The following is a 22,874-nucleotide window of genomic DNA, read 5'->3' as shown; positions in this document are numbered from 1 at the left end:
CAAAGAAACAGTTCTTAACTGACTAACCCTCCCGCCCCCCTGGCCCGGCTCAGTGTAGAGGGAGCTGACTGCAAAGCCCTATTCCCAGTTTCTCCTGGAAATTTGCTGCTGTCTGAGGGTCTGGCTTTCAGTCAGCCTGCATCTGGGTGCTGACTGAGATCCTCTTTGGAACATTGATGGGTCTTGGCACATCCTCCATTACTGGGAGCCACTGAGAACAAAGAATGCAGCTTGGACAATCACAAAGATTTGAGAGACAACTAAAAGCTAGGGCTTGGCTGGACAATAAGTTTCATCTCCTACAGGAGACTACTCCATCAAGAGTGGGAGAAGTGGCTGTTTTATCTAATGCACAGAAACCATTACAGAGAATCAAGGAAAATGAAGAAGCAGAGGAATGTTTTCCAAACCAAAGAATAAGATAAAACTCGAGAAACAGACCTTAATGAAACAGAGATAAGTGATTTACCTGGTAAAGAGTTCAAAATAATGGTCATAAAGATGCTCACCAAGGTCAGAATTCCTTTAGAATTGGAGAGAGAGAGTTTTTCAGACAAGCAAAAACTGATGGAGTTCACCACCACTAGACCAACCTTAGCCTTACAAGAAGTGTTAAAGGGACTTGTTCAAGTGGAAACTAAAGAGTGCTAATAAGTAATAGGAATACATATGAAACTATAAATCTCACTGGTAACGGTAAATATATAGTTAAGTTCAGAATACTCTGATGTTGTAATGGTGGTGGGTAAATCACTTGTAAATCTAGTATAAGGGTTAAAAGAGAAACATAGTAAAAATAACTATACAATAATTTATTAATGGATACACAAGGTAAAAAGATGTAAATTGTGGCATCAAAAACATAAAATGTGGAAGGGAAAGAGTAAAATTACAGAGCTTTAGTATGCATTTTAACTTAAGTTGTTATTGGCTTAAAATAGACCATTATAAATATAAGATGTTTTATGTAAGCTTCATTGCAACCACAAAGCTAAACCTATAATAGATACACGAAAGATAAAGAGAAAGGAATCTAGGCATACACTAAAGAAAATCACGTCACAAAGGAAGAGACAAAGAGAACAAGAAAGGAATGAAGGAATTACAGAAAAGCCAGAAAACAGTTAACAAAATAGTAATGGTCCATACCTATCAATAATTACTTTCAGTATAAATGAACTAAATTCTCCAATCAAAAGACATAGAGTGGCTTAATGGATAAAAAGACAAGATACAACTGTGTGCTGCCTGCAAAAGATACCTCTGGGGCCAGCGCAGTGGCACAGCGGTTAAGTGCGCGCACTCCTCTTCAGCGGCCCCAAGTTTGTAGGTTCAGATCCTGGGTGTGCACTGACACACTGCTTGTCAAGCCATGCTGTGGTGGCGTCCCATATAAAGTGGAGAAAGATGGGCACGGATGTTAGCCTAGGGCTGATCTTCCTCAGCACAAAAGAGGAGGATTGGAGTCAGATGTTAGCTCAGGGCTGGTCTTCCTCAGGAAAAAAAAAAAAGATAGTTCTGCCTACAAGAGACACACACACACACTGAAAGTGAAGAGATAGAAAAAGATATTCCATGCAAATGGAAACTGAAAGAAAGCAGTGGTAACAATACTTAAATCAGACAAAACAGACTTTAAAACAAAGACTCTAATGAGAGACAACATGATTATGTGATAATGTCAGTCTAACAAGAGGATATAACCTTTGTAAACATTTGTACAAAACAATGTAGGAGCACCTAAACATATAAAGTAAATATTAACAGACCTGAAGGGAGAAATAGCAACACAATAATAGTAGGGGACTTCAGTACCTCACTTGCAATAATGGATAGATCATCCAAACAGAAAATCAGTAAGAAAACATTGAACTTAAAGTACACATTAGACCAGATGGACTTAATGGACGTTTAAAAAATGTTCCATGCAACAGAAGCAGAATACACATTCTTTTTAATAGCACACAGAACATTCTTCAGGATAGATCCTATGTTAGGCCACAAAACAAGTCTTAATAAATTTAAGGAGATGGGAGTTATAGCAAGCATTTTTTCCAACCACAGTGGCATGAAACAGAAATCAATTACAAGAAGAAAACTGGAAAATTCAGAAATATGTAGAGATAAAACAACATGCTCCTGAACAACCAGTGGGTCACAGAAGAAATCAACATAGTATTGGAAGTGCTAGCCAGAGCAATTAGGCAAAAAAAAGAAATAAAAGGCTTCCAAATTGGAAAGGAAGAAGTAAAACTGTCAGTATTTGCAGGTGACATGATATATATAGAATAGCCTAAAGACACCCAAAAAACCATTAGAACTAATCAACCAATTCAGTAAAGTTTCAGGGTACAAGATCAATATACAAATCTGTTGCATTTCACCATCAGAAAGAAATTAAGAAAACAGTCACATTTACAGTTGCATCAAAAAGAAAAAAAATACTTAGAAATAAATTTAATCAAGGAGGTGAAAGATCTGTACACTGAAAACTATAAGACATTGGTGAAAGAAATTGAGACACGAATAAATCAAAAGATATTCCATGCTCATGGATTAGAATTAATATTAACATGTCTATACCACCCAAAGTGATCTACAGATTCAGTGCAATCTCCATCAAAATTTCAATGGCATTTTTCACAGAAATAGGAAAAACAATCCTAAAATTTGTATGGAACCACCAAAGACCCCAAATAGCGAAAGCAATCTTGAGAAAGAACAGCAAAGTTGGAGGCTTCACAATTGCTGATTTCAAACTGTAATGCAAAGTTATGGTAATCAAAACAGTATGGTATTGGCATAAGAACAGACACAGATGAATGGAATAGAATAGGGATCCCAGAAATGAATCTATGCATATATGTCAGTTAATTTACAGCAAAGGAGCCAAGAATATACTGTTAAAAGCAAAATTCAACTGACTAAATTTGAAGATGACTGGTTTTGTTAAACGATTCATGAATTGGGCAGCATCTCATCTGGCAAGCATGGAGATACTTTGAGGAGTTACACAACGTGGAAGAGTTGTATAGTAACGAGACGGGGACAAGAAAAGAAAGTCCAAGGGAAAAAAATGAAAGTTCATTGGAGGAATGTAAAAGTTCAGGTAACAACAGCTTCTGATTGGCTGAGCTGTGGCATTTTCCATTTGCTGGGCTTGTTGCTAGACAAGAAGGAAGTCTTCCTTTCTTCTGCTATAGTAGTAAAGTAGTTGTACTTCCTGTTTGGGAGTGCAAGGTACTTCTCTTCCTGTTGGGGTCTGTAACTGACAACTTCCCATTTGGGGTAATTGATGAAGAATGGTAGGGCATGATAGCTTCCTCTACAGGCCTTCTTGACTCCAATTTTAGTTGAGGTTTCCTTGAACAATACAACAGAGAAAGGATAGTCTCTTCAATAAATGGTGATGGGAAAACTGGACTCCTGTCTTATACCATACACAAAAACCAACTCACAATGGATTACAGACTTCAGCGAAATACCTGAAACCATAAAACTCCTAGAAGAAAACATATAGGGTAAGCGCCTTGACATTGGTCTTAGCAATGACTTTTTGGATTTGACGTCAAAAGCAAAGGCAACAAAAGCAAAAATAAACAAAGGGGGACTACATCAAACTAAAAAGCTTCTGCACAGCAAATGGAACCATCAATAAATGAGAAGACAGCCTACAGAATGGGAGAAAATATTTGTGTATCATATATCTCCTCAGGAGTTAATATCTAAAATATGTAAATAACTCATACAACTCAATGGGAAAAAAACAATCCGATTAAAAAATGGACAGAGGGGGCCGGCCCCGTGGCTTAGCGGTTAAGTGCGCATGCTCTGCTGCTGGCGGCCCGGGTTCGGATCCCAGGCGCTCACCGATGCACCGCTTCTCTGGCCATGCTGAGGCTGTGTCCCACAAACAGCAACTAGAAGGTTGTGCAACTATGACATACAACTATCTACTGGGGCTTTGGGGGGAAAAAAAAAGGAGGAGGATTGGCAATAGATGTTAGCTCAGAGCCGGTCTTCCTCAGCAAAAAAAAAAAAAAAACAACAGGAGGATTAGCACGGATGTTAGCTCAGGGCTGATCTCCCTCACAAAAAAAAAAAAAAAAAATGGGCATAGGAACTGAATAGACATTTTTCCAAAGAAGACATACAAGTGGCCACAAGTACATGAAAAGGTGCTCAACATCACTAATCATCAGGGAAATGTAAGTCAAATCCACAATGAGGTATCACCTCACACCTATTAGAATGGCTGTCATCAAAAAGATGAGATAGGGCCGGCCCCGTGGCTTAGCGGTTAAGTGCTCACGCTCCGCTGCTGGCGGCCCGGGTTCGGATCCCGGGCGCGCACCGACGCACCGCTTCTCTGGCCATGCTGAAGCCGTGTCCCACATACAGCAACTGGAAGGATGTGCATCTGTGACATACAACTATCTACTGGGGCTTTGGGGGAAAAAAATAAATAAATAAAATTTAAAAAAAAATGAGATAAGTGTTGGAAAGGTTGTGGAGAAAAGGGAACCCTTGTGTACTGTTAGTGGGAATGTAAATTGCTGCAGCCACTGTGGAAAACAGTATGGAGGTTCCTCAAAAAACTGAAAATAGAACTATGATATGATCCAGCAATTCCACTTCTGGGTATTTATCAAAAGGAAAGGAAATCACTACCTCGAAGAAATATCTGCACCCCCATGTTCTTTACAGCATTATTTACAATAGCCAAGACATAGAAACAACCTATGTGCCCAACAACAGAAAAATGAATAAACAAGATGTGTTATGTGTGTGTGTGTATATATACACACAATCATACACGCTGGAATATTATTCATCCATGAAAAATAAAGGAAATCTTGCCATTTGCGACAACATGGATGGGCCTTGAGGACATTATGCTAAGTGAAATAAGTCAGACTGAGACAAATTCTGTATGATCGATCTCACTTCTATGTGGAATCTGAAAAAAAAAAAAAAACGAACTCGTAGAAACAGAGAACAGATTGGTGTTGCCAAAGGTGGGAGTGGGGAAGGGGGGCGAGAAATGGGTAAAGGTGGTTAAAAGGTACAAACTTCCAGTTATAAGATAATTAAGTCATGGGGATATAATGTACAGCATGATGACTATAGTTAACAGTACTGTATCATACATTTGAAAGTTGATAAGAGAGTAGATCTTAAAAGTTCTCATTACAAGAAAAAAAATTGTAGCTATGTTTGGTGATGGATGTTAATTAAATTTATTCTGGTAATCATTTCACAATATATACCAATGTCTAATCATTTTGTTGTACACCTTAACATAATACAATATTATATATCAATTATATATCAATAAAACTGGAAAAAATGATTGTCACATGGGAATAGACTGAACAGTGAGGATTGGGGTGGTAAGAATGGAAACATTAATAATTGGAATTTGTGGAAAAGAGAAACAGTAATAGTACCAGAATCTGTGAACATTGTTTTTCCTTTTAATAATACTCCCATAATGTATTTTGGCTAAAATAAATCAATTTTGATCATTTGTTAGGTTAATTAAAGTGAAGTTCTTATTGTGTCCTTTTTTTAAAGCTAAAACGAGTTTATGGGTCTTTTATTTTTATATAAATTGTCCTATAATTTTTTTTATTGTCCTATAATTTTTTCTTTTTTAGCACACACGCACAAGCACATGCAGATATTATTTTTACTGAATGTTTACTGAATACCTTCTTTGGGTGTGATACTGCTCTTGAGATTTATTCTACATTCTGAACATTGGGTTAGGCTTTGATCTCATTCTTTAAGGAGCTTACAATGGGAATTTCAGATATTGTTGCAGATACTGTTTGTTGGCAACTCAACATAAGGGGAATTTTGCTGGGAGCTCTGGGAAGAATTTTCATCCTCACCAAAAAACAGATACATGATGAGAAAGTCTTTTGCTATTGCCCTTTCGTTTCTGTTCTGGACACTGGTGTGGGAAGTGATACCCAAAGCTGAAACTTGTGAGCAAGAGCCTGCAAGCATTAGGATCAAAGACAACATGTGGTAGATGAAGGAATGGTTGAAGAGAGCATCTGATCACCTTGGAGATTCTTTAAGTTAAACATACACTTACCATATGATCCAGCAGTCCTACACCTATAAACAGTTTCACCATAAGTTATATCAGAAGAGAGAGATTTAGAAGCCTGACAGTCTCTTGTCTTGACCATCAACAAAGGCCGAGCGTGTTTTGACTTTAAAATTTAAATATTTATGTGCCTCATTTTTGACAATGCCAATATCTGAGAATCTGAAATAACAGACTGTCAATCAGTGATTTATTTTCACGTAACAGAGTCACAGCTGTAATTATTTAAATATTTTCTTTGATGGTTTTATAATATGACTTAATTTTTTTTTTAGATTTCCTGCAACTTCTCGAAATACTGTTACATAAAGCGATAAATTCACTTTAGTCATTTCATTCATGATAAAAGACCATGACTGTCTCTCCCACAAAGCATTCATTGCTGCCTTACAGAGAGTGACTTTGGGCCGGAGAAACTCTTAGTTTTGACCTATTTCTTTATATGTTGGCTCAGGGTGGCAGTTACAAGAAACATAAATTTCTCCCATTTCGATGTGATGAAATGCTATAAGATAGCTTCTAGAGTGGTCTATGAAGGAAAACTTTCTATTGACCACTGCTGAAAGATAGCCATATTCTTCAACTCTGACGTAAAGCAGGCAGATGTGGCAGTAGTTCCCCACCCACAGTTTGATGAAATGAATTTGTTGATTTTACTATTTGCAGTAACTCTTTAATATGCTAGAGAGCTCTTATAATTTCACAGTCAAGAAATCCATGTGTATAAATTTCTTTTTATTCAGTAGCTAAGTGGGGCTTTATGATAGAGTGATGCCTTCTGGGCAGGATAAAACCAGTTCCTGAAATAAACTATAACTTTTGATTACAAAGAATATGTGGAGTGTCATACTTTTAAAAATGTCTTATCTTTCCTCTAATTCAGGTATGCTTAAATTGATAGAAACTACTAGAATTAGGCTTCTTAAGGAACTTGCTGATATGACTCTAAAAATCCAAATACGTATTCATCATAACGTTAACATGTTTAATAAATAAGTTACAAGTGACTGCCAAATAGTTTATTCACCAGAAAAATAAACGTCTATTTACTGCATTTATATAATTTCTCTCCTTTTTCCTTTTTTTTAACTATTAAAAAAGGAGAAATAATATAAGCATATAGTTTGTCTTTTACTGCTGTCCTTGGAAGCCATTTTTTTAAAAATAAGGTTAAAGTATAACTTAATGGTTACTTTGGGTATTCTATTTGACCTGATTCTTGAGGTAGCTTTTTCATATGTTATCTGCTAGGAACTGTAAATAAACCACTTAATATCCTTGTGAAATGGAAATTCTAATTAGCTTATGTCTTAACACTAATGAATTTAGATGAGATTTAATCTGGTACATGGGAGTGGCAAATGGGTGGTATAGACAGTGATGCTCCAAGTGTTAATGATGAATTGGTTATAAAAGGTTTCCCAAGAACCTAGGATATGAGTCAGGCCTTACATAAGACAGAAGAGTTAAGAGGCTGTTCTAGGTATAAGGGCTAAAAATGGATGCTCCTTGTGTTTATGTAGTAGCTTCTTAATACATGAATTTAAATAGGGAGTTGATATTGCAGGGACTCAAATGACAAGCTAAAGAGTTTGTAATTGGGAAGTAGAAAATAGTTTTGAGCAGTGGGTGGTGATAAATAGGGTTTAAAAAAATTAATCATTTTATTTGATTTCTTAAATGAGAGGTGCTGCTTAAAATAGTACTGATTATTATTCATCTTTCATAATTAGATTAGACCCTGCTAATGTCCCGTGCATAGATTAGAAAATTGATATTTTTTTTGTGAGGAAGATCAGCCCTGAGCTAACATCCATGCTAATCCTCCTCTTTTTTTTTGCTGAGGAAAACCTGCTCTGAGCTAACATCTATTGCCAATCCTCCTCCTTTTTTTTCCCCCAAAGCCCCAGTAGATAGTTGTATGTCATAGTTGCACATCCTTCTAGTTGCTGTATGTGGGACGCAGCCTCAGCATGGCCAGAGAAGCGGTGCGTCGATGCGCGCCCGGGATCCGAACCCGGGCCGCCAGTAGCGGAGCGCTCGCACTTAACCGCTAAGCGACGGGGCCGGCCCGAAAATTGATATTTTAAATGTGAGTTTTTGCCGTGTTTTTGGGAGGTGAAGTGATTGTTCTGGTCTATAAGCAGGTGTTAAAAACATCCTTTTCCCAGCTGAATGTGAATTTTGGCTTTCTACAAATTTCTAATCTGGCAAGTACTGTATGTTTTTCTGATACGTACACGCAAGTATACATAGATAATGAGGGCTGTGTTTGATTACTCCACCTAAGGTTACATGAGTCTAAGTGCAATGGAGAAAGTTATTGACAAGCATTATAAAAATAACCTCCATCTGTTAAAAAACAGTAAAAGAGCAATAGACAAGGTAGTACAGATTTTCAAATCTTTTAAATGAAACTGTGATACTAGTGATAACTTATGAAAATTTGGGAGTTAGTTGAATGCTCAAAATTGTCTGGATAAGCTAAGATACATTCTTTTCCTGTCCTAAAAATTTATAAGGGAAGAAAGGATAGTCTGACGGTTTCTCATACGTAGACACACTCCCACCAGTTAATATGGGACTATCTAAATAAAACATCTTAAATTTTATTTCACTTTTCTTAGTAATATTGTTTGAGGGACTTTGGGTAAACAACAAAAATAATTGGAGGGTATTAGGTTGGAAATAAGAGAAAGAATAAGGAGAAATATGAATTCATAATGTTGATCATGTAGGAAATCCAGTAATTACTGACCTCTTCTCATCACCCTGATTTTTTTCCTTAACAGAATAAACATTATGAATGTAGGTGTATTGTTTCCCAAATTCAGAGAAATGTATTGTATTGATTAGCTTTGTGGAAGTTAGGCTTATACAGTTTGAATAATGCAGAGAAAACAGAAAAGATAAAAAACATTTCAACTACTATAATGAAGTAAACAGATTATATTCTCGGGTCATGTGCCCATTTGTAGTCAGCTCATGGGTTTGTGCCCGTCCCTGTAGTAGAGAATTAAAGGTGTCTGTCAGAAGCTTACAGTCTAGACATTTTTGCTTTATTATATGCATGCAATAAGCAGTTGTAAGTAATAGCTAAGCAGTTGTTCTAGTTCTCTTCTTCCTTAAAATTTTAAGGAAAATACTTAATGAAAGTGAAACATAAGAATGTATTTAGTATTTGGTTAGTGATAACAGAATATTTTTTGTTAAGGATATACACCTGGATTATTAAAAATAGTGTCAAAATTATCTCATTGTAAACTTTTGTCTTGGGCTTTGTCCTGAGTCAGGACACTGGAGAATTCCACTAGGGGTGAGTTTTTCTTTAAGATTTTTTGTTTCTCAACTTTATTTTCACTTTGGGATTGTGCAGAGGATCTGCTTCAGACATTCTATCATTGTATACTCAGTCCACACTGAAAACTAGACCAAAAGTTGAGCTTTCCAAAGCTTTAGTCTAGGACTAGTTAGTGCCATTAGAGTTTTGGAAAGTCCTTCATAAAAGTAGTCTCTGTCAGTCAGTAACTTGTTTTGGATTGTGTGATTGCTGTCAGTGCTTGGTAAATGGTGGGGTGGAGGAGGGGGACAGTGAGTAGCCTCATTTCTGATAGATTCTATCCAAATTAAAAGGAAGAGCATTTAATTGTCCTCAGTTTATTTAACTTAGGCTTAACCCCACCATATCTTTCTGTTAGCCAGTGATGAAAAAGCCAACAGATAGCTTTCTTTTGGATCATCTGTACAGTAGGAGAAGAAAGGATTTTATATTCAAGTCTTGTGTGTTCCCTTAGCTGCCATGATCTGCAGCCTACTGAGCTTATGTTACAAGATGAATAACTAGTCCAGATGGCTAAACTGCTGGAGGATATAAAACCAAAACCCATTTCAGGAAGATATCCACTTTGCTCATTTTTGGATAGGATCCATTCTAATTAGTGGTAACTTTTTCAGTTTGTTTTAAAATTTTCTTTTTAACTGTATGTTTTCTTGATTTTTACCTAGGTTACAAAATATCCTCCTATGCTTGAGACCTACAGACTACGTGTCCTACAAGAACTAATGAATGGTTTTTCATCTTCTGGAGATACATTAGAAACATAAATATGGTGCCAAAACAACCCGTTACTCTTCTCTGACTACGGTTTATTTGGACATACTTTTGTATTGAAGAGAGGTATACAGACTGAGGCTACTTGTTGTGCAGAGGCTGTCGTGTAGGATCATGGACCATCCTAATAGGGAGAAGGATGAAAGACAACGAACAACTAAACCCATGGCACAAAGGAGTGCACACTGTTCCCGACCGTCTGGCTCCTCAACATCCTCTGGGGTTCTTATGGTGGGACCCAACTTCAGAGTTGGCAAGAAGATAGGGTGTGGGAACTTCGGAGAGCTCAGATTAGGTAAGAACTTGGTTACATGAGTGGCTTCCTCTAACAGCAGCAGCTATCATAAGCTTTGGTGCGTTTCAAGACAAGCAGTTTATAATTTTATGAGAAATTCTCTTAAGGAGGACCTGTTATAAGAACTAAAGAATTTGTGAAGGGGACTATAGTCATTATCAGTTTTAATTGTTATCCAAGGTTGATCTCTCTTTATGTGTGATAGGCTTTTAAATTTTCCACGAGTTCTGAGATTTTATGATGTAGGGAGATCTGCATACAGATATCAATAAAATGAAGATTCTGATTTGGTTGGTCTAAGAGGTAGAGGCCTAAATTCTGTCTTTTTAACAAATTCCCAGGTGATGTAGATGCTGTTGGTCCTTGAACCACACTTTTAGAAGGGAGTAAGGCCTTATTAAATTCAAACTCTACTTCTGATAAGGGAAGAGTAAATCCTTACTCAGTATTACCCAGACTTAGTCTGCAAGGATATATATCCTGTTTAGAGAGGCTTGCCAACTGATCTATGTTTGCATTTCTTTCTGAAAGTCCCAACATCAGGATTGAGCTAGAACTCCAGGGAGAAATTATACAACTTTATTTCTCAACCGAGGAAATGGATTTTTTATTTCAAGTATGAATTTATGAGTGAGATGATGAATAATGATAAAATCAACCAGTTTGAAGATGTGAAATTGGGAGGAAGTTACATTGGGTATTTATAAACTTTTTTATGGCCCTCCCTAGGTAAATGGAGAAGAGAAAATGAAAGATTATAGTAAAATGTGTGAAGTTGGACATCAGCTTAGAGAATGTGAAGAGGTCCCCTTTTAGGCTGAAGTGTTTTCTTTTTCTTAATAGCCATTGAGTCTGTGGATTATTATGAAGATCCATTGTAAGAGACTTTGGCCCTTGGGAGTGTGGGAGTGTGGGAGCATAAGACGGTTATTGTTTGTTACCTCTGCTACTTCTGATGATTCTGCAAAAGAAGATGGAAAAAATCTTACCTTTAATCCCCCATAGAGAGATTCAGGGAAACATCACCACACTAGGTAGAGATCACTGGGTACAGAATTGAATTTAGGGATGCTGAGAATGTATTTATTTTTATCAGTGGAAGGCTGGCAGCCTGGGATTTTAATACCTGACTGAGATAATAAAAGGCTCTTTATATTTAGTGATGTGTTCATGTTCAGGTTATCAAAGCCAGCAAATGCTACTGAGAATAGGAGTAAGATGTGTAATTTCACACTGCTTGAGTTCCTTGGCAACTACTGAGTTGCTTTAGCAGCTGGTTTCGTGAATATTCAGTTATGTAATGTACTGACTTTGCTCTAACATCACGGTAGTACCTGAATTAAATAGGTTGTGACATAAACATCCGCAAAATTACTGCTGAGAGGCAGTTTATAATGCATATAAATTCATGCATTCCCAAAACATCATAAAATTAATTTCTATAAAAGTAAAGAAAAATCTTGGTGAGTGAAAACTGGAAATCTATTTTATTTAATTACTTAAGTCTAGATTTGTATTATATGATCTTTAAGTTTACATGGGAATGGAAAAATCCATTCAGTTAAAAGGATAAATTTGTAGCCCATGTATATTTTCGGAGTAGTAGAGTGTTTTTGTTTTATTTCCTCTCATGAATCTAGGATAATTTTGGTAGTTCTCATTTTGACTTGTCTTATAGGCAGTAGAAAGAACTTGTCTTTCTTTTCCAGTGGTTTTATTCTTGTGTGCTTATCAGGTTTTCATTAGCCATGGGGCCATATTGTTATGGCATTATAGCCAAGAATACTTTTTATCAACAGAAACCAGAAGAGGTACTTTCAGAATCAACTGAAGTCTTCCTAACAATAGGGTGTGCCATATACCCCATTCCATTGTTCTCTTGCTCTGATATTAGTACGTAGAAAATTGTGCAGACAGCAGAAGATATAAACTAGGAAATTCCAAACTCAAGGCAGGTGCAGATAGGCCTCCACTAAGGCTACTGCCTACAAGGTCATGCTTTCTTCTCCAAACTCATTTCTTTCTCTAGCCATACTGTCTTCTGTCTCTCATATAGCCAAGTGCATTTCTGCCTCAGAGCTTTTACACTTACACTTCCTTCTGCCTGCAGAATTTTTTCCCCAAATTTTGCTTAGCTGGAGCTTCTCATCCTTCTTGCCTCAGCTTATGTGTTACCATCTCAGGGAAACCTGTGACTTCTCCTCCACCTCCATTTAAAATAGCACATTTCTCCCCTAGCCACATTCTGTCCCATCAAACTGCTTTATTTTATTCATTCTGTTGGTCACTATCTGAAATGATTTTATATATTTGTTTATCTGTTAATTGTCTCTCCTTACTTGAATATAAGCCCCTTGGAGGTCAGGGATTCTCTGTCTATTATTTACTGTTGTTATTTGTGGAATGGGTGGATGGATAGCCAGATGACTAGGAAGAGGGGAGAAAAGAAACATGGGCTCCTTTGGGCTCCTGGTGGGGGTGGGGGTGGGGTGGGGTGATAGGTAGTGGCCTTAGTGTTTAGGTAGACCCCTGGATTCTAGACAGAGAACCAAAAAAATAATGTAATGATGAGTACATTTTGATTCTCTGCAGATCTGTTTCCACCCCATCATCCATTTAACAAACATTTCTTGAGTATTTACTATCTTGCTAGACTTTGGGAAAGATAAAAAGAGTAACAAGGTATAGTTTCTGTCCTTAGTATTATTTGATTAAGAGTAGGACAGAACTTCCACTGGTGGGCCCAAGGAAAAAGGGCCCATCTCCAGCAGCAGGATGCACAAACACTAGGTGTTGTGAAAGTGCCTAGCATATTATCAGAGCATAATCCATGACTGGATTATGGGGTGTGAAGTAATAGATGAGGCTATTAGGTAGATTGGGACCTTTTTGTGAAGTGTTTGCATGGTATCAAAGCATTTTGACTTTACCTTGTAGGCAATGAAGTAGAATCATCAAGGGTTTTACAACAAAAGAGTGACATGATCTGGTTTGTATTCTAGAAAGATAATTCAGGTAGTTGTAAGATTAGATCAGATAGGAAAGAGATTAACATCTTGTGGATTTTGCTCCAGTTGTTGTACTTGTCACGTTGTATTATCTTATTCCATCTCTCTACCTCAAGATATGCTTGATGGTAGTACTTTGCTTTATTAATCTTCATCTTCTCAACTTCTTTTACTGTGTGTGGCATATAATGAGTACTTAAGAAATGTTTGTTTGGCTTTATAGTCCAGGTCAGAAATGGCTGGGCCTGCCTTGGCTCTTAACTCTGAAAATGGCAGTGAGATGGAGAGGAAAGGATGAATTAGGGAGAAATTTCAGAAGTAGACTATAGGCAGAATTTGTTTACCAGTTATTTGAGGGGAGGGATCAAAGATGACTGAGTTTGCCAGCGTGAGGAGACCAAATAAATGAGGAAACCTTTAATGGAGATGGAAAATATAGGACCAGAGTAGGCAGTTGGGAAGGCAGATAGATAGAGTTTGTGAATATATTGACTTTGAGGAGTGTACAGCACATATGCAGAAATGTGAATATGAGACGTAAGTTTAGGCTTGAGACAGGGATTAAGAAATCGTCACCATATAGGTCTCAGTGAACATGCAATCATGGATGATGAGATGATGCCTGTGGAGCTTGTTATGAGTGGGAGAAGAGGGTGCATTTAAGGGATTCTCAAAGAGCAGAGCAGAGGTTGAAAGCCAAAAGAGGAGTTTCTAGAGAGGTGGGGTGTTAAGCAAAGCATTGCACCTTGACGTTAAGCAGGAGAAAGCTAATTAATTATTGCCTTTCGTCTTTCACTTCTGTTTATGTATTTCTGAGAAGTTTCCTTTTTTTCTCCCTTTTTTCCTCCCTTTTTTTTAAATGAGTACGTGTATTTTGTAATGAGAAAAAAAAGCAAAACATATACTTTAAAGGAAAATTCTAAAAAAGAAAATAACATGCTTATTGCCAAAAATGTATTTAAAATTCTACTTTAGAAGTGTCTCTAAAAATAAGTGTTAATTTTTATTTAATTAACTTAATTTTCCAGAATTTTAAAATGTATATCAGGACATATTTTAGAAATGCAGTTGCGTTGTGCTATAAACCTTCTTTTATCACTTTGTACAACATGAATTTTTCATCATTTCCACTTAAATATAGATCATTTTTTTCTTTCTTTCTTTCTTTTTTTTTTTTTTGGTGAGGAAGATTAGCCCTGAGCTAACATCCAATGCCAATCCTCCTCTTTTTGCTGAGGAAGATTAGCCCTGGGCTAACATCTGTGCCCATCTTCTTCTACTTTATATGGGAGGCCACCACAGTGTGACTTGGCAAGCGGTGCGTGTGTCTGCACCTGGGATCCAAACCCGTGAACCCCGAGCTGCCGAAGTGGAGCACATGAACTTAACCACTACGCCACCAGTCCGGCCCCCTAGATCGTTCATTTTTAGTATCTGTAGTTATTCAGTAATTCATTTAGTCAGTCTTAATATACATATAAATTATTTGTTTTTTAATATTATGGATAATACTACACTGAACATCCTTGTAGACACTTGTAATGCATCCTTGTAGTCCAAACTTAGCTGATTATTTTCTTAGGATAAATCCTGGAAGTGTACTTTCTGAGTCAAAGTTTATACATACAGTCATGCGTCGCTTGATGGGGTATGTCCTGTGACATGCATCATTAGGCGATTTCATCGTTTTGCAATCATAGAGTGTACTTACACAAACCTAGATAGTATAGCCTACTACACACCTAAGCTTATGGGACCACTGTCATCTGGTGCAGTCTGTCGTTGACCGAAACGTCATTATGTGGTGCACGGCATTTGTGATTTTATTACACGTTGTCAGTTTGCCCTCCAGAAAGATAGTTTCCATTTACTGTGTGTGTGTGTGTGTGTGTGTGTGTGTGTGTGGTGGTGGGCTTGTTTCCCTACCCCTTCAAAAACCTCGAATGTTATCAAGAATCTTTTTATCTATGCTAGTCTGATAGGGGAAAATGGTATCTTGTTAAATGTGTATGAGTTCATGGTTGAAGTTAAACATCTTTACACATTTATTTATATTCTTCTTTTAAGAGTTGCTTCTTTGTGGCCTTTGCCTATTTTTCAATGGAAATATTATTTTTATGGAGTCTTACCTATGTATATTACCTCAATAGAAAGGGGAATTTTGAAGATTTGGGAAAGACTGAGTGATGAAGGGTGATAGTGGATAAAAGGTAGGAGGACACGATGGAGTGGAAGCAGATCTGCAAGGTTTTTTTTTTTTATTAATTGAAAAACGTGGGGAATATTTTGAGGACTCTTTTTTATTTTATTTTATTTTTTTTTAATTTTTTCCCCCAAAGCCCCAGTAGATAGTTGTATGTCATAGTTGCACATCCTTCTAGTTGCTGTATGTGCGACATGGCCTCAGCATGGCCGGAGAAGCGGTGTGTCGGTGTGCACCCGGGATCCGAACCCGGCCGCCAGCAGCGGAGCGCTCGCACTTAATCGCTAAGCCACGGGGCTGGCCCGAGGACTCTTTTTTTTTTTTTTTTTTTTTTAAGTTTTGAGTCTTCTCTTGAGTCAGGCCTGGAAAGAATCACATAATATATACTTTGTTTAAAAGATAAGGTTCTGCTGCATTAAAAAATTTTGAAAATCCTTCATCTGAAAGAATATGGTCTTAAAATAAATCGTAAGATTTAAAAGTGTTTCTTCTCTAGTTGAAAGTGAAAACATTGTAAAATCAGATGTTATTTTTTTATTCATAGTTTCTTAGGAAATCTTAGCATTTTAAACAAATGGAACTAAGTCTGTATCAGCCAAAAACCAAGCCAGTCAGTGAAACAGAAAAACTGGTATATTGTGCTTTTACAACATTGTTAAGGTTTTCCTATATATAAATTTGCTAATTTTTAGGGTCTGCAGATGGAACAAACTAAAACAAGTTTTAGAAGTCATGTCATTACTCTCTTCCCCAGGGGATTAAAAGTAAGAATTCTGGAGTCAGATTGCCTTTTCAAGTTTTGTTTTTTTTCCTCTGTAAGATAAGGGTAATAATACTATCTACCTTACAGATTTGTTGTGGAGATATAATTCAGATAATGTATATAATCACCTAAGACAGTGATTGATACATAGTGAACACTTGGTTTGTATACGTAATACAAAACATTGTTTAAATTTTTGTTTTAATTTTTCTTAACTTTGTGTGAAGAAAATTTTCAAAATTTTATAAAAAAGTAAAAAGAATAGGATGGTGAATATCCATAATATATTATCACCAAGATTTACTAATTGTTAATATTTTGTCCCATGTGCTTTCTCTCTTTGGAGATATGTATGTGTGTACATAAGTGTGTGTTTGCGTGTATGTGTTTTTGAACTATTTAAAAGTAAGTTCTAGACCTGACAAAATATATTTTTCCCCAGAGTAAAGGATGTTTATGTTCCCACTTCACAGGTGTGTAACAGATTATATTATTTTTTGTGGTTCCACAGTATGTTGTGGAAGGATTCAATTTAAAATTATAACCCCAGAAATAATACATTTTAACTTTCTTGGAAAAACCATAAATGTGTACAAAATTCTTGTTTCTAGTAGTATCATAGTTTAAATTTCTTTTGGAATTGCACCCTGTTGATTCTAACTCAAGCATAATTTGTTGATTTAACAGACCTTGAGGAAGAATTCTTTTTGTCAACAGCATAATCCATCAAAAAGTAGTAGGAGTAAACAGTTTTAACCACATTCAGTGATGTACAGTCTGCGTAATGTTAATATGGTAATTATAGAAGTGTCACAGATACAATGCTTGCGGGATTATGCATTGACATTTTGGCTAGCAAATCAGGAGAAGTTAATGGTAAAATTTCCAGGATTGCTAAACTAGTTTGGACTTGTTGAGCAGGGCTACAAAACTCAGATGATTATGGATTTGATTATGAGGAGAGTTTAGAATCAATATTTACATGATGTCATCATGCATCCTATGGAGAAAACTGTCTGAACTTATGGTCATACTTTTCCAGAAAAAGGCAAAGCTCTTATCAAAGGAAGTGGAGCTCACTGCCAGCTGTAGTGGGCTCTCAAAGAGCAGATCGTGCTAGATTAATCCAGTATTTTCCTGAGTTGGAAGTTGGGGTTACTAGGGCAAGAGAATGCTATAGATATATATTTTTTATAATTTAATTTTAATGAAAATAACCATGTGACAAAGATTTTAAAGTCCTATTCCCTACAGGGAAGCATTTCAACTCTTTTAACCATGTCCTCTAGATACCTCCTTTTTCCTAAATATTATTATTTCTTGATTTTTTAATTTTAGATACTGTTTATTGCTTTTTCTCGTACACACCATCTTCAGTCACATACTATTCTCCCCACATTTTCCCGATATACTAATGTCATACTTTTTGGTTAAGCCATTTTTCTACATTTTCAGTGTTACGGTTGTGGAAATACTGTTCACAGCTGAGCTATGAGGACCCTATTATTATATTTCCTTTGTAATATATCCCCTTCCTACCTTCTCTCAGAATTAAAAATTACCAATACCTCAATTTTAAAAGAAATTTTCTTAGTTACCTACATACTTTTCATTAATTCTTCCTCTCACATTCCAACAAAATTATAAAATTTCTGTCAATATCACTAGGTAATCTCAGCCTTTAGATTCCTCTTCTGTAGTATATGTCAGCTTTCTCAGGTCTGCTAAGTCGGTTACCATTTGACTATTCACTACTCATTTTCCAAAATGTTTACATCTCTCGTTGCTGTTTCCTTACTATTTTATTTGTCCTTTTTTGTTTCTGTTGTCATTTTAGTGTGGTTTTGGAAAGGAATAGAGCTAAATGCCTACATTTTATCTGTCATGTTAAACCAGATGTCTCTGTATTTTACATTTTTATGATATAAAATGTGTATCATTTTATATCAGAAAATCACAGACTTTTGTGATATTCTAACAACACATACAGAAATGTGAGCTGGCTGTTAAGATAATTAAGTAGATTTATAGTTGTTTTAACCACCTTCACCAAAGAGAATTAGTGAATGGATCATTGTCATCACTGATGCTGAACAGTAGAGCTCTGTCTTTTGGTTCCATCCAGTTCAACCATAAATTGAAATCCTCACATAACACAGTGCTTGAGGTGGGGCAGCTAATACACCGACTGGTTAATATAATCAAGATTCATCATTATCCTGGCCGGCCCCGTGGCTTAGTGGTTAAGTGCGCGCGCTCCACTGCTGGTGGCCTGGGTTCGGATCCCCGGCGCGCACCGACGCACCGCTTCTCCGGCCATGCTGAGGCCACGTCCCACATACAGCAACTAGAAGGATGTGCAGCTATGACATACAACTATCTACTGGGGCTTTGGGGGGGAAAAATAAATAAATAAAATTATATAAAAAAAAAAAGAAGATTCATCATCTTAAATAAGCAATGAGTTGAACAAAAGACCTGACCATGATTCAGGAACCCTACTATACAACTTCGGATCTGACCACTAGATTAGTAACAGTTACAGGAAAAAAGATGGCTGTGAGTTTAGTATGAGACGAGAGTGGGACCTGGTTCCCAAAAAGTTCATGGTAACTTAGACTGATTTAATAGATATATGAAGTCCAGATCACCAAAAGTAATAGTTGCTTAAGTTTTAGACCTGTGAGGAACTTTGGCATTGTCTAGTCAAATCTTCATCATTTATTTTTTTATTTTTTATTTTTTTTCTGTGAGGAAGATCAGCCCTGACCTAACATCCATGCCAGTCCTCCTCTTTTTGCTGAGGAAGACTGGCCCTGAGCTAACATCCGTGCCGATCTTCCTTCACTTTATGTGGGACACCACCACAGCATGGCCTGACAAACAGTGTGTTGTTGTGCCCCTGGGATCCGAACCCAGGCCACCAGCAGCGGAGCACACGCACTTAACCGGTACACAACAGGGCCGGCCCCCTTCATCGTTTCTAAGATAGAGAAGTTAGAAATTAAATCAGTTGGTCAAGGTGAAATAAACTAGCTTGCTACAGAGTTGGAAATAGAGCCCAGATCTGGGACCTCTAAACAGATATTTCCAATATATACCACGTAATCTCACCACTTACTGGTTAAGAGTGCAGTTGAAATACCACATGCCGAAAAAAAGAGGTTGAAAAGGACATTGTGGGGCCGGCTGGGTGGCATAGTGGTTAAGTTTGCGTGCTCCGCTTTGGCGGCCCAGAGTTCGCAGGTTCAAATCCCGGGCGCGGACCCATGCACTGCTCACCAATCCATGCTGTGGCAGAATCCCACATACAAAAAAGAGGAAGATGAGCACAGATGTTAGCTCAGAGCCAGTCTTTCTCAGCAAAAAGAGGAAGGTTGGCAACAGATGATAGCTCAGGGCCAATCTTCCTCACAAAAAAAAAAAAAGAAAGAAAGAAAAAGGACATGGGAATAAATAGCTAATACCAAAGATGATAGTCATTGGCATTTAATATAATTACCTATTACAAGAAAAAGAAATATAAATAAAGTATAAAATGATAGCCAATGATCTTTTCTTTAAGTAACACTATGTAGTTTCTGTGATGGACCTTTAATCTTCAGGGATTTTTTTATGAGGTGAGGAGGGAAAGCATTGGCTAATTAATTAATAATCAATTTTTGATTAATTATTTTTAATTTTGCAAAGTGTATATTTTGAAAATGAGTAAGTTTGAAGTGGAGGATGTTATAAACACTGTACCTTATTCTACCCTTAGCTTTTTATTTAAATAAGGTACAGTGGGAAGTGAGGCTAGAGATGTGAGCAGAGCCTGTTTTTGAATAGCTGTGGGCCATGATATAGATTTTGGACTTTATTCTGTAGGCAATAAAAAATACTTGGAAGGACTTACATGTCACCCCCCACCCAGCATAACTTAATTAGAACTTTTGATCTGGCTTCCCCTCCCCACAAAAGGTTTACTTTTTCTGTATTTAAAAAACATGGAGCAATCTTTTTGTCCAGTGGTGCTGATATCTAAAGAATAATAGTGGGAGTTCCTCCAGCTTGTCTGGATGGTAAAAAGCTGAAATAGTAAATGCTTTGTGATTTTAAGTAATTCTAAGTATTTCTTTGATTAAAGGACTCTTCTAGGTAGTTTAGGCTAATGTTTGTACTGTGAAACTAAAAAGTTCACATGTCTTTTTGAAGTTGAAATGCCACTTTTTCTACTTTATTTTATAAACTACTTTAGATGTATTAGTCAAAATAATAGATTGTTTGGATTTGAACATTCAGACTAGAGAAGTTAAGGATAATTCCAATTCATGAAGCTTGTTTTGTTTTTGTTTGTTTGTTTTTGGTAGGCAGAATTGTAATATCATGGAAAATTAGAGGAAAGTCTTTGTTCAGTTGTGTGTATGTGTATAATATGTATATATTTATACAGGTACACATATGTTATGTACTTTGATATAAACAAAGTTGGATATACTTTGGGGTTTTTCTTTTTTATTTACTAAATTGCTATGTGATCTTCATGGTTATAAGTTTAATGGCTACATTCTGTTTCTTCAAGTGGATTACCACAACTATTACCATATAATTGGGTTTCCGGTTACTTCTAGCTTTTATTGTTATTATAAGTAAATAACACAATAAACATTTTCATGAAGATAGTTATTAGAAATATAACATATCTTCCTCTATAATATAACATATCTTCCTCTATAGCTTACTGGATAAATTAGTTTTATTTTATATATATTTGGCAGGAAATTTACACATCAGTGATACACGTATAATTACTTTTCCACAGTTTTATTCTGCTCTAAATTATTCATATTTCAGAATAGTCAAGGCTAAATGTAGTAGTTTTCCCAAAAATTTATATAGAGTATAAGTTAACATTAATGTAAATTAGAATTGTAAATTACATTTGCTGAAATTTTTAGCCATATTATAGTAAAACTGCATATAGTATCATTTTTCTTAACAAACTCTGTCTCTCTGGAACAAAGCTGAGGACTAGGAAACAAACCAAAACAGCAGTAAAGATAAAAAATTTCTTAGTAGCCAAAATAGATGTCTTAGGATCTATGTACCCAAGAGTTCCTGTACTTTAGACCCTCAGTCTTTTACTTTAAAGCCCTGTGTTCTTATTTTATATGCATTTCTAACAAGCTTATTTAGTTTTCTTAGTCTTCAATAGAGTAGGGACAGAGAAGGAGAAGATGTTACATATATCAAGAAATGATCACTGACAGTGACAGCAAGGGAGGGGACAAATTACACAAAGCACAGCAGTCTGGGCAGAATAGCCTTATATACTTGATTAACCCCTAAAGGTGTCACTCAAGTGGTATAATATAATTATTATTCATCTTGACCAGATTCATCAAGAGAAAAATCAGATATTCTTTCTTTTAGAAAATTTTTTTAAAATTGAGGTATAATTGACATAAAGCATATTAGTTTCAGGCGTACAATGTAATGATTTGGTATTTGCGTATATTGGAAAATGATCACCACAACAAGTCTAGTTAACATCCATCACCATACATAGTTAAAAAATCTTTTTTCTTGTGATGAGAACTTGTAAGATATACTCTCTTAGCAACTTTCAAATGTGCAATACAGTTTTACTAACTGTAGTCACCTTGCTGTACGTTACAACCCCATGACTTATTTATTTTATAACTGGAAGTTTGTAAAAAATATGGAACGCTTCACAAATTTGTGTGTCACACTTGCACAGAGGCCATGCTGATCTTCTCTGTATTCTTCCAGTTTTAGTATATATGCTGCCAAAGGAAGCACCAGATATTCTCTTTATGAAACCTGAAACTTTAGAAACATTTCCATTGTAAGTGATTTTTCTTTTTCATTTTTTATTGGAGTGTCACTTATCTGGAAAATTCATTTATGTAAAAGAGTTCCCTAGTTGAGGTTTAAGAGGCATGTGTGTGTGGTGATGGATTGTACTTAGTATTTGGGTGGTGAACATGATGTACTGTGCAGAAATAGAAGTACAATGATGTACATCTGAAATTAATACAATGTTATAAACCAATGTTACCACAATAAAAAAAAAATAAATATGAAAGAGCCTAAATAAAATAAAATAAAAAAGAGATACTAAAACTTTTCTATTTAAAAGACATGATATGCTTCTGGGAATGGATCATGAGAGAAGAGGTCCAAATCATTATTATACAAAAGCATCTATGTTTAATCCAAAAATGAAATCAAGAAAGAATTCTATTTACAATAGTATCAAAAGAGAAAAAATTTAACAAAATGATTGTAAAATTTATACTTTTAAAACTACAAAACATTGTTGAAAGAAATTAAAGAAGACCTAAATACATGGAAATACATTCACATTCAG

The 22,874-nt window shown here is 36.1% G+C and overlaps 2 protein-coding genes and 1 non-coding gene across 8 annotated transcripts in view; 2 read left to right on the top strand and 1 right to left on the bottom strand.

Annotated features, from left to right (window-relative positions):
* The window catches only part of PCLAF (PCNA clamp associated factor), a 92,415-nt gene extending 82,274 nt beyond the window's left edge, over positions 1–10,141 (top strand). Inside the window, exon 6 of the mRNA XM_004421685.3 lies at positions 10,127–10,141. The gene's annotated coding sequence lies outside the window, so the exon portion shown is untranslated. The remainder of the gene's footprint in view (positions 1–10,126) is intronic.
* CSNK1G1 (casein kinase 1 gamma 1) overlaps positions 1–22,874 on the top strand; it is a 196,623-nt gene that overhangs the window by 68,367 nt on the left and 105,382 nt on the right. For 4 of the 6 annotated variants that reach the window (XM_087428422.1, XM_004421683.3, XM_014780816.2 and 1 more), the window contains exon 1: positions 10,344–10,527. The exons of 1 other annotated variant lie outside the window; for it this stretch is intronic. In XM_087428422.1, coding sequence (XP_087284548.1) covers positions 10,347–10,527 — 181 coding nt within the window. In that variant the 5' untranslated portion in view covers positions 10,344–10,346. Of the gene's footprint in view, positions 1–10,343; positions 10,528–22,874 lie in introns of those variants that run through there. One more of the 6 variants, XM_087428425.1, reaches the window with a different exon arrangement.
* On the bottom strand, positions 22,197–22,303 carry LOC147917578 (U6 spliceosomal RNA). Its single transcript, XR_015551832.1, has one exon. It is a non-coding gene; the product is annotated as a U6 spliceosomal RNA (small nuclear RNA).

Source organism: Ceratotherium simum, chromosome 3, assembly GCF_057802395.1.
Source record: "Ceratotherium simum simum isolate JZ-2026a chromosome 3, ASM5780239v1, whole genome shotgun sequence".
Taxonomy (NCBI): Eukaryota; Metazoa; Chordata; class Mammalia; order Perissodactyla; family Rhinocerotidae; genus Ceratotherium; species Ceratotherium simum.
This window is presented reverse-complemented; position numbering and strand designations above follow the sequence as displayed.